This window comes from Clavelina lepadiformis, chromosome 2, assembly GCF_947623445.1.
Source record: "Clavelina lepadiformis chromosome 2, kaClaLepa1.1, whole genome shotgun sequence".
Classification (NCBI taxonomy): Eukaryota; Metazoa; Chordata; class Ascidiacea; order Aplousobranchia; family Clavelinidae; genus Clavelina; species Clavelina lepadiformis.
The window spans coordinates 26122864-26141600 of record NC_135241.1 but is presented as its reverse complement, the minus strand read 5'-3'; the positions used below and the strand labels follow the sequence as shown (position 1 = coordinate 26141600).

At 38.9% G+C, this 18737-nt stretch overlaps 1 protein-coding gene and 2 long non-coding RNA genes across 6 annotated transcripts in view; 1 reads left to right on the top strand and 2 right to left on the bottom strand.

Moving 5' to 3' along the window:
• Positions 1-2676: 2676 nt before the first annotated feature.
• LOC143446329 (uncharacterized) lies at positions 2677-3748 on the bottom strand. The gene is made up of 3 exons (XR_013113915.1): positions 3695-3748; positions 3049-3535; positions 2677-2917 (listed from the first exon to the last, which is right to left on the bottom strand). It is a non-coding gene; the product is annotated as an uncharacterized LOC143446329 (long non-coding RNA).
• Positions 3749-5913: 2165 nt separating this feature from the next.
• Positions 5914-7077, bottom strand: LOC143446154 (uncharacterized). The gene is made up of 4 exons (XR_013113898.1): positions 6939-7077; positions 6702-6778; positions 6292-6382; positions 5914-6160 (listed from the first exon to the last, which is right to left on the bottom strand). It is a non-coding gene; the product is annotated as an uncharacterized LOC143446154 (long non-coding RNA).
• A 3055-nt stretch (positions 7078-10132) lies between these two features.
• Positions 10133-18737, top strand: part of LOC143447181 (uncharacterized) — a 41249-nt gene continuing 32644 nt past the window's right edge. For 2 of the 4 annotated variants that reach the window (XM_076947147.1, XM_076947144.1), the window contains exons 1-19: positions 10134-10514; positions 10980-11013; positions 11078-11199; positions 11332-11427; positions 11499-11591; positions 12035-12130; positions 12274-12366; positions 13686-13781; positions 14228-14323; positions 15898-16121; positions 16197-16321; positions 16384-16595; positions 16678-16802; positions 16876-16998; positions 17113-17218; positions 17290-17527; positions 17656-17820; positions 17902-18104; positions 18212-18323. In XM_076947147.1, coding sequence (XP_076803262.1) covers positions 10463-10514; positions 10980-11013; positions 11078-11199; positions 11332-11427; positions 11499-11591; positions 12035-12130; positions 12274-12366; positions 13686-13781; positions 14228-14323; positions 15898-16121; positions 16197-16321; positions 16384-16595; positions 16678-16802; positions 16876-16998; positions 17113-17218; positions 17290-17527; positions 17656-17820; positions 17902-18104; positions 18212-18323 — 2411 coding nt within the window. In that variant the 5' untranslated portion in view covers positions 10134-10462. Of the gene's footprint in view, positions 10515-10979; positions 11014-11077; positions 11200-11331; positions 11428-11498; positions 11592-12034; positions 12131-12273; positions 12367-13685; positions 13782-14227; positions 14324-15897; positions 16122-16196; positions 16322-16383; positions 16596-16677; positions 16803-16875; positions 16999-17112; positions 17219-17289; positions 17528-17655; positions 17821-17901; positions 18105-18211; positions 18324-18737 lie in introns of all 4 variants that reach the window. The other 2 variants (XM_076947146.1, XM_076947145.1) reach the window with 2 other exon arrangements.

Below are 18737 nucleotides of genomic sequence, written 5' to 3'. Positions count from 1 at the left end.
AAGACGTTCTTAACTTTAAGTTGGCCGAATACGAAAGTTTAGTCGCCAGACTTTGACCCACTCAGAGGTTTCTCATCACAAAATGTTTCGTCTGTTCGAGTTTTTCGCGCTGAATTCCACGCAAAAACGTCACAATAGGAAAAATTACGAGACCAAGAATTATTTAAGCCACATTGAAGTTTGCAAACAACCAAATTGATTGGTAAGAATGAAGAAATAGAACAAAAAAAAGTTTCGAAAGTTGATAGTTGTAATGGACGGACACATTGGCATTTACCCGTGGACTTACAGGAAATAGTTTCTTATCTTATTAGCAGGAGAGTAGAATCGATGGCATTGGACGAATTTTTTAGCAGTTACTGTTCACCACACAGCATGGTTCAACCACTTGATCTTTTTCAATCTTTTTCAGATGTATTTTACATTTGCACTTAAGCGTGGGTGGACAGGTGTCAACTCACTTAACCAAGATCAGACTAACTCGGTCATGGTACAGAACATACCAGTGGTGTACAACGCAGTGTTTATTATTTTCTGTTTCCTAACCTAACCGCTTAAGCGTGACAAAGGGCTTTGTGACGAACTTGCGGTGAAATAATAACTTCTCTATTTTATTGTGATGTAACAACAGACATAAAATAGACATATAATAACGTAAAATAAGTGATACGCAACCGAAGAAAATCATTTACTGACAATAGTCAATCATTTACAGACATATAGTAAATGATTGAACAGAGATTAACTAATTAGCAATTGCAGGTAAAGTGACCGAACAAGGCAAGTTAGAATCCTATTTTAAAATCGAAAACCCACAAGATGGCGCAAATATATCAATAACGTTTGTTCATTATTTTATATATAAATGAAGATTAAATGTGGGCGACTACTACGTCATAATATTTAAGTTTGGCAAATAAAGGAATAGGGAAAGTTCGCTTAAACGCTTCATATATTTTGCAATAGCTGCAGCGATTTCCTTTTTTTGTTTGTTACACAATAATGGATAAGAATAAAGCATACATTGTTCGAATGACATCATTGTTCTATTAATTTATTAATTGCTGTCTTTGCAATTCACAACAATCAAATTCTGTTACAGTATAAAGTGAAGAAAGTAAATATGAAGATCCTTATACGAGCCGCGGTGACTTTTTATCGCTGAAACATATTTGTTCAACTCAACTATTTGTTTAATGAACAAACACTTATTGTGAGTTGGCTAAAGGGACATGAAATACTTCCAAAGCGCTCAAACAAAAAGAGAAAAAGATTTAGGAGCGTTTCTGCCACACTTTCAAAGATGTTTTCCAGACATTTCTCGTCACTTATTAGTAAATAAATACTTAAAGCCTAATAAGATGTCATTGTTACTGAAAGCAAAAAATTGCTGCGAGAGTCACCTTGATATAGAAACGAGATTTCATCACAAATTCTTTTGTGACGTTTGTTTATTTAAAACCAAAACAATGATTATTATCATAAACTATGGCGGAGGCAGAATATAAATAGAAGTAGGCAAATTTAAATGCTTGAAAGCAAATTTGAAACCTCCGCAAATTCATTTTCAAATTATCTGTCAGCAAGCTGGCCAGCAGATTTGCTTTATATTTCAAACGTCTGACAGTTTAGCAAAAGTTGTTTGCAAATTACATCGCATCCCTGTTTCTATGGCGACGGGGCAAGGCTCTGCATTGTACTTTGGCAGCCACAGTTAGAAGCAAAAACAAACAATAAATAACAAAATACCGAACATTGTTTGATATCTTGCTAACTTTTGACGAGAAATGACTTACTGAGACAATCTAACGTCAACATAAGTTTAACGAAAAAAAGAGAATAAAAAATTTTTATAAATTAAAATCCACAAGATGACGCAAAGGAGCAATAATATGGTGAGATATCGTGCTGTTAAACATAGGCTGGCAAAGCCGGAAACAAAATTATACAAATAGTTGATTTTACTTGTTTAAGATTCGACAGGAGTCAGATATGAGTAAGAATAGAGATTTATGTTGGGGTGTTAGTGCATGTTATATCATATAATTAAAAAATAAAATCGAAAATAAATAATAAAAAAATCGATAAAAATCGAAGTGTAAAAAAAAGTTTAATCATACCGGAAATTTTGATCCGGCAAAACATTGACAACAATTTGTTTTCCTTCTCATGTTGAAGCTTTCATTGATAAGAACAAAGTAAAAGCTGATTGAGGTCAAGTTTGTTGAGTTTATAACAACATTCAAATGGTTTCATTAAATGAAGAACATCAACTTGCTGCTTGTACAAAATATTTTGCAGTTATGAGACGTAACACAATCGTTTTAAAAGATAATTTACTTTCTTGTCAAACGGATTGACTCGAAAACAGAAATCTTAACGACCTGTGGTGACCTTTGTGTGTTTGGACTTAGTTTGCTAAAGTCAGGCATTAATGAGACGAACAAACATTTAACGGAAGTCGCTGGATGGATCGGAAAATAAATTAAAAGCTCAAACAGCGATGAGAGAAAGATCGCGATCTCATTTCTACCAAAGATTCTTCAAACAGCTTTCTGGTCATATCCTATTCTAATAAATAACCAACATGCGAGAGGATTTCATTGTTGCTGATGACCAAAGATCGATGTGAGAATTGCCTCAATGTAGAAATGTGCTTCCATCACAAAGTCCTTTGTAACGTTAATTATCGACAACAATAACACATCAACAATAATCAAAAATATTCACAGGAAATGAACTTAAATAAAATCGCGTCTTGGAGCGATAGAAGAACAAGTTGAAGAATAAAACGATTAGTCATATTTGATGACGTCGTTAAAGGTAGCTGCTGCGTCATGGAGCAAGTCGAATCTTTACAAAGGGCCGCCTGATCTGCCGCCGCAACCGACTTCTCCACGACATAATAAGCAAAGATCTGAAATAATACAAGTGAAAAATAATTCATAGTTGTTAAATGTTGATTATGGTTTTGCAAAATAAATGAATTGAAATTATTAATAAAATATGAATACGAAGTGGAAAATGGACAAAGATCTTAAAACTTACATTTTCGAAGAAAATTTGAGCACGGCGTTCGGCGTCTAGTTATGACGTTACGCTGACAATAATGTGACTCGGGACAAAAGTTCTTGAAATCCTGCGACACAAAAAATAACGTCATTTCAAGCTGATGACGCGAGAAAATAATTTGCAACGTAATAAGTCACAGATAAGATGATTTGAAGCGTTGAAGTTCATTTAAATCTTCCAAAGCTTTCTTTGATGAATTTTGTTGGGATTCTTTCAGACATTTGGCAGATAATAAATTTATCACCGACGTTCAATTACACTTTCCCAGCCCAATATTTTAAGTCTATGCTACATTTAAAGATTTTATTTGGGAACAAATGTTTGTGACGCAACAAAGCCTTGGAATAACTTAATTTTTAAGCGTTTTATTTTATGACGTATCTTACCATTAAACTGATTTTCTTTCTTCTGTGACGTAACATCCGTTTTCTTGAAATTCGTCGATCGGAGAAACAAGCACAAGCTAAAAAAGTAGAATATCTTGTTATGAAATTTACAATATTTTTTTAAACGAGGATAAATTTAGCTGAATTAACAATCTACACTTCTACATCGACGTTATTTTAACTTATTTCCATTCATTTTCCACCAAAACGTAGAAGAAATCAGCAGAAGCACTCACCAAGGCAAGCGAGCAGGACAAGCGTTAATACGAGCTTCATTTTTATCCAAAACCAATCTAACACCTTCTAATAGAATCAACTTGTCTGTATGAAGAACTCACCTGGCCACCGTTGCTTATATACAGCCCTGCTCTCTCGTAAAGAGAGAAGTCGTCATCTCGTTGACACAAAAATTAGGCAAAAAAATAACAACACTGGAGTGTAGTGCAGAGCAGAATGCCCGTTGCTTCCAATGTTTTGTTCACCCTTGCAAGTTAATTTCATCAACGGGTTTTTGTTAAACTGTTCCCAATTACGTCAATATTTTATATGAGCTTCTGTTGCAGGACGGAAATAGTTTCTTTTCTTATTAGCAGGAGAGTAGAATCGATGGCATTGAACGAATTTTTTAGCAGTTACTGTTCACCACACAGCATGGTTCAACCACTTGAATATTTTTCAGATGTATTTTACATTTGCACTTAAGCGTGGGTGGACAGACTAACCAAGAACAGACTAACCCGGTCGTGCTAGAGAACATACCGGTGGTATACATCGCAGTGTTTATTATTTTCTGTCTCCTAACCTAACCGCTTAACCGTGACAAAGAGCTTTGTGACCTACTTGCGGTGAAATAATAACTTCCCCATTTTATTGTGATGTAACAATGGACATAGCATCATGCTTTTGACTTCCCCGGTTAATAACATAAAATAAATGATACGCAACCGAAGAAAATCATTTACCGACAATAGTCAATCATTTACCGACATTTAGTAAATGATGGAACAGAGATTCAATAACTAGCAATTGCAGGTAAAGTGACCGAACAAGGCAAGTTAGAATTCTATTTTAAAATCGAAAACCCACAAGATGGCGCAAATATATCGATAAAGTTTGTTCATTATTTTATATATAAATGAAGATTGAATGTGGGCGATTACTACGTCATAATATTTAAGTTTTGCGAAATAAAGGAACAGGGAAAGTCCTCTTAAAGTCTTAAACGCTTCATATATTTTGCAATAGCTGCAGCGATTTCCTTTTTTTGTTTGTTACACAATAATGGATAAGAATAAAGCATACATTGTTCGAATGACGTTCGAAATTTAAATGTTTGAAAGCAAACTTGTAACCTCCGCAAATTCATTTTAAAATTATCTCTCAGCGAGCTTGCCAGCAGATTTGCTTTATATTTCAAACGCCTGACAGTTCAGCAAAAGTTGTTTGCAAATTACATCGCATCACTGTTTCTATGGCGACGAGACAAGGCTCTGTTTTGTGCATTGGCAGCCACAGTTAGTAGCAAAAACAAACAATAAATAGTAAAATACCAATCATTCTTTGATATCTTGCTAACTTTTGACGAGAAATGACTTACTGAGACAATCCAACGTCAGCATAAGTTTAACGAAACAAAGAGAATAAAAAATTTTTTTTAAATTAAAATCCACAAGATGACGCAAAGGAGCAATAATATGGTGAGATATCGTGTTGTCAAACATAGGCTGGCAAAGCTGGAAACAAAATTATACAAATAGTTGATTTTAGTTGTTTAAGATTCGACAGGAGTCAGATATGAGTAAGAATAGAGATTTATGTTGGGGTGTTAGTGCATGTTATATCATATTATTGGGGTAAAAATAAAAATATAAGAAGTGTAAAAAGTAATTTTAATCATACAGGAAGTTTTGTTCCGGTGAAACATTGACAACATTTTGTTTTTCTTCTCATGTTGAAGCTTTCATTGATAAGAACAAAACAAAAACTGATTGAGGTCAAGTTTGTTGTGTTTATGACAACATTCAAATGGTTTCATTAAATGAAGAACATCAACTTGCTGCTTGTACAAAATATTTTGCAGTTATGAGATGTAACACAATCGGTTTAAAAGATAATTTATTTTCTTGTCAACTCGAAACTTGTTGACTCGAAAACAGAAATCTTAACGACCTGTGGTGACCTTTGTGTGTTTGGACTTAGTTTGCTAAAGTCAGGCATTAATGAGACGAACAAACATTTAACGGAAGTCGCTGGATGGATCGGAAAATAAATTAAAAGCTCAAACAGCGATGAGAGAAAGATCGCGATCTCATTTCTACCAAAGATTCTTCAAACAGCTTTCTGGTCATATCCTATTCTAATAAACAACCAATACGCGAGAGGATTTCATTGTTGCTGATGACCAAAGATCGATGTGAGAATTGCCTCAATGTAGAAATGTGCTTCCATCACAAAGTCCTTTGTAACGTTTATTATCGACAACAATAACACATCAACAATAATCAAAAATATTCACAGGAAATGAACTTAAATAAAATCGCGTCTTGGAGCGATAGAAGAACAAGTTGAAGAATAAAACGATTAGTCATTTTTGATGACGTCGTTAAAGGTAGCTGCTGCGTCATGGAGCAAGTCGAGTCTTTACAAAGGGCCGCCTGATCTGCCGCCGCAACCGACTTCTCCACGACATAATAAGCAAAGATCTGAAATAATACAAGTGAAAAATAATTCATAGTTGTTAAATGTTGATTATGGTTTTGCAAAATAAATGAAATGAAATTATTAATAAAATATGAATACGAAGTGGACAATGGACAAAGATCTTAAAACTTACATTTTCGAAGAAAATTTGAGCACGGCGTTCGGCGTCTAGTTATGACGTTACGCTGACAATAAAGTGACACTGGACAAAAGTTCTTGAAATCCTGCGACACAAAAAATAACGTCATTTCAAGCTGATGACGCGAGAAAATAATTTGCAACGTAATAAGTCACAGATAAGATGATTTGAAGCGTTGAAGTTCATTTAAATCTTCCAAAGCTTTCTTTGATGAATTTTGTTGGGATTCTTTCAGACATTTGGCAGATAATAAATTTATCACCGACGTTCAATTACACTTTCCCAGCCCAATATTTTAAGTCTATGCTACATTTAAAGATTTTATTTGGGAACAAATGTTTGTGACGCAACAAAGCTTTGGAATAACTTAATTTTTAAGCGTTTTATTTTATGACGTATCTTACCATTAAATTGATTTTCTTTCTTCCGTGACCTAACATCTGTTTTCTTGAAATTCGTCGATCGGAGAAACAAGCACAAGCTAAGAAAGTAAAATATCTTGTTATGAAATTTACAAATACTTTCATAAACGAGGATAAATTTAGCTGAATTAACAATCCACACTTCTACATCGACGTTATTTTAACTTATTTCCATTCATTTTCCACCAAAACGTAGAAGAAATCAGCAGAAGCACTCACCAAGGCAAGCGAGCAGGACAAGCATTAATACGAGCTTCATTTTTATCCAAAACCTTCACCAATCTAACACCTTCTGATAGAATTAACTTGTCTGTATGAAGAACTCACCTGGCCACCGTTGCTTATATACAGCTCTGCTCTCTCGTAAAGAGAGAAGTCGTCATCTCGTTCACACAAAAAAGCACACCGTTAGATCTCCATGACAACCACATTCGTGACGTTATAATGGAATGGTGGTAACATGGCCATTGTTAAGTAAGATGTCGATGCAAGTAAATTGCTTCACATTGAAGAAGAGTAATCTGACATTAAAAAGATGGATTTGAACTTGTCGGTGACGAGTGAAAGCCCGTGTTCCGTTTTATAATGTTGCGCGATTCACTTATCCCTGATAATTATCTCTGTTAGACGGTGTCGGTTTTGCCGAGTTAAACAATAACAATGGTTAAGATCTTCATATCATCAGACATTCTGAGCATATCTTAAGGTGTTAGTATTCTGTATTATAATACCTGAAGCGGGTTTTTACTGCTCCAGAGACGTCAATACATTAGCGGAATAAAACAATTTTGTTGAAGCGATATCATTTTATCCTTGTCGGTTTGAACTGGGCTTGGAACCGAAAAGAATAAACGTTTGTTCCAAGTGTGACGAAAATACGTCACATGCTATTTAGTATCTTATATTCTACTGTTTTTACAATGCGTTAACTCTCTATTTGGTGCGATGGTTGCTTGCCCGCATTTTGGTTTTAGTTGATTAATTGCAATTATCATTGTTTATGTCCCGTTTTGTGCGCTCCTTATCTCGTCAATATCTTGATACCCATAACTATACCTGCAACAACTTTTGCTATAAAAGCCGTCGTTGCTGTAAGTAGTTTAACATCGGTTGTGTTTTGGTCGTGTGCTGTTTAATAAAATAAATTGCTTTCTTGGATTTAACTGATGGTGTCGCGCTTCACCGCGAATGTGGGAAAACATCCAACAGCGTTAGAAGCTTCAGAATTTTATGTTACAGAAGCAACAAAAAGAAGTTTTGAAAAATAATAATCTTGCCGAGTTCACCGTTGATAATAATAGATAGGCTAATTGCTACATGTCTGCAACTTGGTTGTCCACGAAAGTGCGAATGTTTTTAACCTATTACGTGTAACTTTTCCAAACATCTTTAACTTTCTTGTTTAAAATCTTGTAGTTATGCAATAATACAAGAAACAAAGGAACATTTTTGCGATTAAAATGACTTAAGTGACGTAATAGAAATTTGCTGAAACCAAACCCGCATGAGACAAAAGTAATAGCGGCCTCGTCTATTACGTTTCCGCGGTTGCAACAATTGTCGCCTATAATGGCTTCCGAACATTCAGAAGATTTTTCAGTTGAAAAAACCGAAATAATTTTGACACATCTATGTTCTTTACTTTATATTTTTTGCAAATTACTTCTTCCAAATCCACCAGAACAATTTTGATGGAGCGTTACCGTTTTATCCTTGTGTGCGTTTGACCATGACGGAGTCAACCTGGTTGGTGGAATCTTTGCAGTTGATTGATTCTATCATGTATTGACGACGATTATCGACGTTTGTTCACGTGACGCGGACAAAATTAGAAGGAACATTAAAGAAAACACAGATTTTTTTCTGGTTTTACTTGAAATAATTGGCCTGCAGTTAAATTAAATTATTTAGTCACCGAGCAGACAAATCATCAGTCAAACGCACACACGCTGTTTGAAGGTGTTTTAACTGAAACGGTCTCTTGAAATGAGTCTATAATATAGACTATAGACATATAGACTCTATATGGTCTCTCAAAATATATATTTTTGCAACCGTAGCAGAAATTTAGCAGTTAGTTGTTGTTAAAATTCGCGGTTTCTTGAACTTTGTGAGCGGTCGCAAAAACCAAACTTTAAGAATCCTGCTTGCACGCATTTCTAATTTTCCACCACCCACTTATATTTACGTCATGGACGTTAAAATGAAATAATTCCTACTTGTAAGTTGGTGGCGATGTCGGATTTGTGCGCGAGATGCGCTTAAAACCGCGATGTATGATTCGTCATTTGCTCCCACCAGCGGAGTAGGAGAAGGAAAGAGAATAAGAAGAGAGGCAAGAGAGGAAAAAGTGAAAGAAATTCAGCTCAAATCGGTAATTTTTGATCGTGACTTGATATTTTTTCTTTCATGGAGCTTGGAAAAGTTTTCAAACATCAATGCACTGATGCGAATCAACTTTTCCGAATATCATCTTTTATCCGTCAAATAGCGGCCTTCGTTAATTGTTTTATAACAAACTTGGCTGGAGTTTCTGACAACTTGACTTTAATCTTTTAACTTTGGGCAGAAATTTTTATAACACAAGTTTTCAACAAAACTTCTTAATTTATGAAGACATAAATTTTAAGCTGGTCCAATAAAAGAGTTTTCTAGATTTTCCAAAAAAATTGTAGCTTCGACAATAAAGAAAAAGTGAAAACAAGAAGAGATACAGACAATGTCAGCAGCAAATTTCCTGTCAAAGGTTTATGAAGAGTTTCTCGCTACTTTGAACGAAGTAAATACGTCATGTTCGGTGCTGGATGTCATTTGAAGCTGCAGCACGAGATACTCTGTAGAAATAACGGTCGCCTTCCGGGCTAAATTGGAAGAACAACAAGCAGCAGGTTGTAATTATAGCACGGTCGCCAGCACTTCACTTAAACAGGTTTCAACCAGTTTAAACTTCCCAGTGTTGTAATTATAGGTATAATTAGCTGGAGAGTTATTTGAAATGTTGCGCAACATGATTCACGAAAGCACACATTAATTTGAACTATTTAATTCAAAAACAGTTTCTTCATCATGTTAGAAGATGTCTTCCCCACAGCAGGACCCTGTCACGTGGTATTCCGGGTTCGATTGTTCCAGCATAACTGAGATTGTTCGATTCAATCTGCCAGAATTGTTTATCACTAGACTTGTGACGTATCATTAGCCAGCGGCTAGACTGGCCAGGCAGTGACCTTGTTGTGACAAAACACACGACTGACGTCCATCTGTGGTCCAAGCTTTGATGTCAAGTGGACAGCAACGACCGATTATGACTCACGCCAAGGTCATTGTCATCAATAATCTCCGTGCTCGTCGCCGTCTTGCAGCTCAAGATAAATCACGTGAACGATTGTTTTGTTTGTATCTTGCTAGGAAGGTTTCGGCGCTATTTGGGGGGCAATATACGAACTTGATATTTATGGCGTCACAACAAACCTAGCCGTAGTTCGTGAGAAAATCGACGAATTAATTAATCCAGATTGTCCATCGCTTCCGCAATGAGCTGAATGGATTTTAATTTCAACGCAGTCTGACCTAATTTGAGCGAATCCCGCTAAAAAGCGCCCCCGCTTCGACCTTCCATCATTTCGACTCTGGTCCAGCAGGAAGTTGCTTGCCAGTCAGATTTATCAACCTGAGTGGAAATTTAGTTTAAAAACTGTTCAAAAACGAAGCATACATAGACTGAAGTTGAATCCTTCAGCGCCATGGGAGGAAGATTCTTTCGCTTCATCTTTGTCGTCCACATTTTGATCCAAGGTGAGTTCTTGCTTTTATCTTTGTTGCTCTCCTCCCAGACAACATTGGTCACAAGTTACGTCACGCATCAGTGGCTCAGGTTGCGTTTAACAAAGTAAACAATCTATGGAAAGGATTTTATTAAAAATTTAATCGAAAGTTCATCGACCATGAATTTAAATTAAATTTATTAATTAAAAATTTTTCGACCGTGAGATAAATCTTTAGAGGAAATTCCCGAAACCCTGTGTCCTATGACGTAACTACATTCTTCAGTTCACGAGATTTCCATCGAATAAAATAAAACAAAATCTTCACACGATGTGGCAATGTGATTTTTCATCAATTTTGTTCATAAATTCCAGCATTTTGCGGTGAAAATTGACCAAACTTTTAAGTCACGTTCACACAAATCGAGAAATGGAATTTTAACTAAAACCAAGTGTGCTTTATTATTTTATTCAAACAGTAAATTTATTTTTGCAGATTCGATATTTTCAAGTGGTCAGCTTGGAGAAAAGTAAGTGAGGTGTCAGTCATCAAACGACCACAGACAATGGTTTTTCCAAATATCATATTTTTAGCGATCAACTGAAGATGTTGGTCCTGCAAGCCGGCGCCATTTTGAAAGAGTCGAAGAACGCCAGCGACGAACTGAGCGATTTTGTCCAATCAACTCAACTCGAAGAATTAAGCGGGAAAAGAGGCGAGTTTTGTTTATAAGATGTTTATCGCTAATTAGCTAAACGTCACAACAATGCGATTATGATCTCACAAACACGAGGCTATCTCGCCGAGTTTTATCGAATGAGGATCTGAGCAGCTTGTACGGTTGCAGCCTTGTGTAGGTCGCCCTGCAAGAACGGCGGGAGATGTGTGAGCCCGGATACCTGCCTCTGCCTCAACGACTGGTTCGGCGTCGACTGCTCTCAGTGTGAGTTGGCATTGAGGCGTGTGTGGGCACTAACACGTCATTACTAATCTTATATTTCGTCATAATTGCAGTTGTCTGCGCCGACCCTTGCCTGCACGGGAAATGCACGGGTCCAAACACTTGCTATTGTGACGTAGGATGGAAGGGGCCGCGATGCCAATCACGTGAGCATGCTTGTGCATATTGTAGCTGTGTTATCACGTGATTGTACGTTTGTCTGTTTGCGTCGACGTAAACCCGATCATTGCCTGTCAGTCAAAAGCACTCTTCAACTCTTGAAAGAAAAATTCCCCCAAATCGAAACTAATCATTTGACAGGAGACGTGATTGGTTGGAACCGACATAACAATTATATAACAAAGACCTTGTTTACCGCCCAAAATATTTCCTTCTTGGTTATGTAAAGCCAAGTTTAATAAAATCAGCATAAACTGGTGTTGGGCAGAAGAATTGGGCTGCAAAAAGACCAACCGCTCACTTTATTGTCGCGTTCGAGTCGATTTGGCGTCTGTGGTTCCGCCAATCGCCCGATGATGTGTGAATTGCGCGCGTGGTTTCCTGAGCCTCCCCCCCAGCTTGTAAACTAATTGATTTGATTTTTCGCCAGCTATTTGCAATCCTGCCTGTATGAATGGCGGCGTGTGCACTCAGCCGAATCGATGCCACTGCCAGGATGGCTTCACCGGTGACAAGTGCCAGACAGGTTAGACGCCGCGTCACATATTCCTGCACAACTTGGTGTTATGATCTGATCACAGCATGACATTGATTGATTGATTGATTGATCGTAACAGGACGTTTGTTCATTCATCGATTTCACCGATGTATTTTCAATATTATTTCTAGCATTGTGCGATCCGCCATGTGTAAATGGCATCTGCGCCAGACGTGATGAGTGCCAGTGCATGTCAGGATGGAGTGGCGCCGTATGTGACACACGTAAGTCAAGCCACGTGTTGTCATATTTCCATAAATGAACAATACTTTCTCTTCACAAAACCCTCTTCTGAACAGAGATTCCAGAAATAGTTTTGTCGAATTAAGTCCGATTGTGTAAACAAGGTTCACCTAATCGCGTTCCATAACTGATGTTCCAATAAGCTGCAAAGCGCGAAAATATTCCTCAGATCGTCGAAATGAGGTCACGCGATATCGCGACCCAAATCTCGAAATATTTCTGTCAAAGCGATCGAAAAGTGGCGCAAGCCCAAAGTCAACATGAAACTAAGCAAGGGAATTATTTTTGCTTTTAAAGTCTCCTTCGATTTATGAAAGTCAAATACTCGAATCTTAGTGATCTTAAGCTCAGATCGTTTGTCTTTGTCCGCGATCTTGCTTTTAAATGCGCATGCGCCAATTAATCAACGTCAGTGAAAACTGTTTTATTAAACAGCAATTCTACAGCAATGTTGGGTGTAAGATTGATGCAAACCACAAAACTTTGGAATATATAAACTGCACAATAAAGTGTTGGATTCCACCATTTCGTGCGTCTACTGTTATTCATTGCTTTGACGACTTCATTGTTTGCTTTCAGTAGCTCATAAATCTTACGCTAAATGATGCCATAGACTGACAATAATCATTGTCTCTCGCATTGTGTTGTCCATGGCACGCTTGTAGCATAATTACTCGTGTTGTTTCTCTGCCCGGATTATTGTGTCACAATACTTAGATTTAAATCAGATTACCAGAACTAACTGTTTAATTCGCTTTGATAAAGAAGAAATGTTGTTGAAAGTGGGTCGCATTCTTATTTAACAAAATATTGCAGCTGCATTTGCGGCAGTCATGAAAAGTAGTCGTTATGTAAACCGCAGCTCAAACCGGTCAAAGGTTAAAATTTCGTTGTCACCAAATACAGCGGCCTGGGGTCGTGTTTTACCCGACCATAGTTTTCAGACAAAAACAAAAAACAAACATTTTTCGGTTCTGGTCCGATGTTGAGAGATTGTCGCAAAGTATTGTAGCGTCATAAGTCATACCTTTCTACGTCACAAAGGTGTGCGAGGCAACTATTCTGTTTTGTGTAAACGTCTTGATCCGGGTGGACTTTGTCACCTTCATATTATATCTTGGGTACGAGCGGTTGTGGCCGCATCGCTTATGTTTGTGACGACAACTTCGTGACAAATCATGTCGCGAAACAGGCCGCTCGATCCATCGCGCTTAATATGGAGATTAGACTATTCGTGCCGGAATTTTTCGTGTTTATTGTCAATTTATCAACTTTCCAAGTGACATTTTTTCCTCTACAGCGATTTGTGTGCCTCCCTGTCAACATGGCGGCTTATGTTCACAACCATTCGTGTGCTCGTGCCAGGGGTCATGGGGAGGTCATTTGTGCGAATCACGTGAGTAGGTTTGATATTTTTGTTTTTATTGAACCTGACACGTTGTTAATGAACGAGGTTAAATGCACTGCGGCTGCCACCAGGCGTAATAATCGTCAAATATAAGGCACAGCAGGTGAATACAGAACTTTATAGTCTGCCGACGTTTCATTGACCCATTCGAGTTAACTTCATCAGGGTGAATGTATTCTCCAGTTGTGCCTGATATTTGTTGATGAACGAAGTTGGTAAAGTAAAGTAAAAAATTCTTCAACTTTCCGTAATGAAAGCGGGAAATCACTTCAAAGCAAATTGAATTTGACCGAATTACACGAGATTCTTGATGTCTGTTTTACCGTTATATGATTGGTAAATAGATTTATGAATTATGCCACCAGAAACTAACACGAAAGCTCACCATACCTATGTGCTACGTGTCGTTGTTGACATTTGTTTGTGTTTTGCAGCGGTGTGCACCAAGCGTTGTCAAAATGGCGGAAAATGTGTGGCGCCTGACACTTGTTCTTGTGCGCCAGGCTACGAAGGGCCTCAATGCCAGTTTGGTGAGTGCGACCTTCATGAAAATAACTTATGAGTCTATTAACAGCGGCGCGCCATCATGATCGTGTTGGCGCTATCTCAAAGTGAAGGGAAGGTCCAAAAACAAGTTGGTCTTAAAACCAATATGCTTGATCACTAGGATTTGACTTAGGCATATTGTAGTAGTCTCGGTACAGGGTAGGCCACCCAACGCGTTTTGAATAAACTGCTTCCCCGTAAATGGATGATTGTGAGCAGGCAATGTTCATTCTCAGCATAGGAATGTCGCAAATGGCAGCACATAAATTGGTAAATCATTCTTATTTTTACCGCAGTTACCGGTATCGGACTAGGCTAAAGCCTGCAGCCAAGACGGAGCTGCAATTTAACATTTTGCCTGCTTGGCAGTGTAGTGGTTCGAGAGCTGGCCTCGCAACAAATAAGGATCGTGTTCCACAATCGATACCCAGTGATGCCGCCATGTTGTTATGACCCACTCGCTCCTGTGCAACGGACGTGTTGGTCAGTTCCAAATTTGGGCAAGACGATAAAAAAATAAAATAAAAAATAAATAATGTAATGTGTAAGAATCGGAATTTGCACGAAGCCAAACTTGGTAACCGGGACTCAAGCGATGAGGAATCGTCGGCGTGGTTAAGTCATGTTAAGCCCGACGAAAAAGATTATGTCATATTATACGTTCACCAGTAGGCTAAAATACATCGACAGCAAGCTAAACTAGGCTTATTAACGCAAAATAGTCCTATTATACCCTTTAGCTTTAGCACCTTCTTGCCGGCAACAGGAAATATTCTATTCATACTAGATCCAATTAAATGAGTCATCGTTTTTACATGGTGACCTCATAATGGCCGCTATATCCGTCATACTCAAGCGATTAATTTGCACTTTCTGCTTATTTATTGGCAAAAACTGTTTAACTACTACATATCATTTAAAATCCTACTCCAGTTTACTTTCCAACAAATACTTTGTTTATTTAAAAACAACTTGTTTTTAGACTTGCCCCTCACTTGAAGTAAACTAAGTAATGACGTAACGTTAAATTCAGCAAAAACTTGCAACCCATGATGTCGACTGTTTACGATAAATCTCAATCGATGAAGTTTATAAATTGCTGTAAACAGCAAAAAACATTCTTAGTCACTTTCGCCGATTTAAACTCGGTTGAACGCAAACAGGCGGCGATTGAACTTGTCACCGCAAATGTATGTGAATGCTTTTTAATTGACTTTGCTGCATTTCTTCAGCCGTGACCGCACACTGACGAAGTCCGAAGCATCTAAACAAAGTAAAATACTTTCACCCGCATTTGTGGTAATTAAGCTCAACTGCAGCGTTTTAAAACCAACTTGTCCTCAATTTATAATACTCGGTTCACTCGTTAACGTCATCTAGTGTATGGCTTGATATGTAATTGAATGAAACCAGTACAACATCGATGTCTTATGCGAGCAGCAGAGCCTCTTAAATTAGGCTCCAAGGTGTGCTCAAACCAGTCGAATTATTAGATTTGGTGCAAAATTTGTTCCAACTTTTTTTTGTTCAATCTTACCTTGTAAGTGCAAACTTCCAGCGGTACATCGTCCAACCCCGGGCAGCACATGCACAATCTGGAGCTCCCGACACTTCCGGACTTTCGATGGAACGGCGTTCGACTTCCCTGGTAAATGTCGCTACACTCTACTCAGCGATTGTGACGTCCACACTTTTGCACTGGAGCTCGTCAAAGACCCCAATGACATCATCACTCGTCATGTGACGAAGGAAAGCTCATCCAATCAGACAGCTTTTAATACGGTGATCTCTTAAACTCATTTCATTTGAAAAAAAAAAAATTTATATAAACATCTCATATTTCTTACTCTCGATCAGTTACGTCAAAAAATCGAGTCGTTTGCGAACACGACGCGCGACTTCTTCGCTTTGGTTTTCACCATCCACGGAGAAGAGAAGTTGATTCTGCTTCCGGATCAAATCATTTTTTCAGAAGGAAAAATGTAAGATTTTCAAAATAAGGTTGAGTTGAAAGGTCTAAATCTAATCTCCATTCCATCCATAGACTAAGCAATCGCCCCTTGTCCAATCACCTTCTCTCTACGAGTCACGTGGGTCGGTACCTACGTGTAGCCACAAAGGTAGGGATCGGTGTTCTATGGGATGGCGGCGGATTCGCCGAAATTGAGATCGACCGGGAAGTTTTAAGCGGCTCAGTGTGCGGACTGTGCGGAAATGCGGACGGAGATTCATCAAACGACTTGCTGCTCCCAGACAGTGAGTTGAAGCGGATCTTGACGATAACAGCCGCTGCTTGGACGCTCGCGGTTTGAACTTTCACGTCATTTTCTTGTTTTAGGAACAACAGCTTCCAGCACTCTCTGGCTCGCTCGTGGTTGGCGCGTGTTTGAGCTTCATGAAAGTTGCCAGGAAGTGACGTCGGTTCCGGTCGACTGCGCTGGAGTCTCGGCCGATGTAGTAGAAGTGAGTTGTTGTGACTTTGTTTGACCAAACACCTGGAACTCTCAACTAACTAACTGATGCTGGATCTATCCAGACCATGCGAGCAGTTTGTCAAGTTTTCATCACAAACAACGACGCGTTCTCCGGATGCGTATCGGCCGGGGTCGACCCGGTTCCAATGGTGGACAGCTGCGTATCCGATCTTTGCTACTGTCAAGTAAGTTCTCTATCATAACCAAATATGGCAAGAAAAGTGGGGTAGCTTCAGTTAAAATTACAATTTTCTGCCGAAGACAATCGCTATTTATTCATCACAAAGGGAATTTTTCAGAACAAACATCAGCCAGATTGTCACTGTAGCTCGGTGGCCCAATACGCGAGCATGTGCAATAGACAGACCGACATAACAGCCCACTGGAGAAAAGGAAACTTCTGTGGTGGGTAAACCGCATCGTTATCACACAATGAGCATTCTATTGAGTAACAATGAGACTGTACTCATCCTCAGAGCTGCGTTGCCCTGGTAACATGGTCTTCGCGGAATGTGCTTCTTCTTGCCCAAAGACCTGCCATAGCCTCATCACGACAGACTCAGAGTGTCGGGAGGGATGCATAGACGGATGCGCATGCCCCGAAGGCACCTTGCTGCATGACGGGAACTGTGTGGACGAAAGTTCCTGCCCCTGTCTCCACAACGGAGTCGAGTACCCTCCCGGTCACGTGCTCACTCAAGAGTGCAGCAAGTGGTGAGTTTAACAAGTTCTAGAATTTCCTAAAGATGCTGTAGGAATATTTCAAGCTCCCTCTCTGCGTGCGTTGATGTGTTGAACGAGCTGATGTCCTTGTATAATGAGGCCTTGTGCTTTGATGCCAGCGTGTGCACGAGCGCGGTGTGGAACTGCACAGAGCAGCAATGCGCATCGGAATGCTCGGTTACGGGGGATCCCCACTACAAGACATTCGACAACCTGATGTACAGGATGCAGGGAGAGTGCGAGTACATGCTGACCAAGGACTGCAGCGGGACCAACCTATTCAGGTAAATCCATCTCACCCAAATATACTGGACGGTGCTGTTTGGTGTCTAGATAGAATTTACCTGATTCCGACTTGAAATTAGAGTCGTCGTCGACAACTCTCTATGCGGGAGCGATTCAACTGCAAGCTGCACCAAAGACGTCACAATAGGACTTCGAATTTCCCCAACTATGACCAGCAGATACGGCACTAACGCAACGAGAAGGGGTGTGGTGACGATCAGGCTCAGTCAAGATGACGTCATTACCATCAATGGGAAAACCGTCATTCCGCCGTTTATAAGACGTAAGAAATATTTAGATCAAAATCAGCTCTTAGCTCTTTCTGCTTTTAAATAAACCATTTCGCTTGAAACCCAAATTATACTTCAAAACATTTGTTGATATTTGTAGAAAGATTCCAAATACAGAAGCTATCGTCGACCTTCATCCGGTTGCAAACTGACATCGGGATCACAGCGGACTGGGACGGAAGTTCGCGGCTCTACGTCAAAGCTGAGGCCAGGTGGGCGGCTGCACGTCTTTAGATTATGACGAAATAACGCTCACTAGGTTAATAACAACCCAGACCCGCTTGCAATGGCAAGTATTTGTCAGTGCCCTAATGCTCTTAAGTTTAATCTCCATTTTGTAAGAAATCGCGTCGCCACATTTTAGTTGAGCAGAATGCGGTCAATCAACCTGGCAACAAATTTGATGTAAAGACAACATACCAGCCATAACAATTCAGGCAACAGCGCAATGAAAGGCGACAAATTCACAAGAGAGGAAACGACGTGCTCTGGAGGCTGTTAATGCAATCAGTATTCTTTCTATAAAGCGCATAAAAACAACCATTGCGGAACGATTATTACATCATAAGAGGAAGCAACTTTTCGTTCAAGTCCAACTTAGAAACATGATCTGACATGTCGGAGCG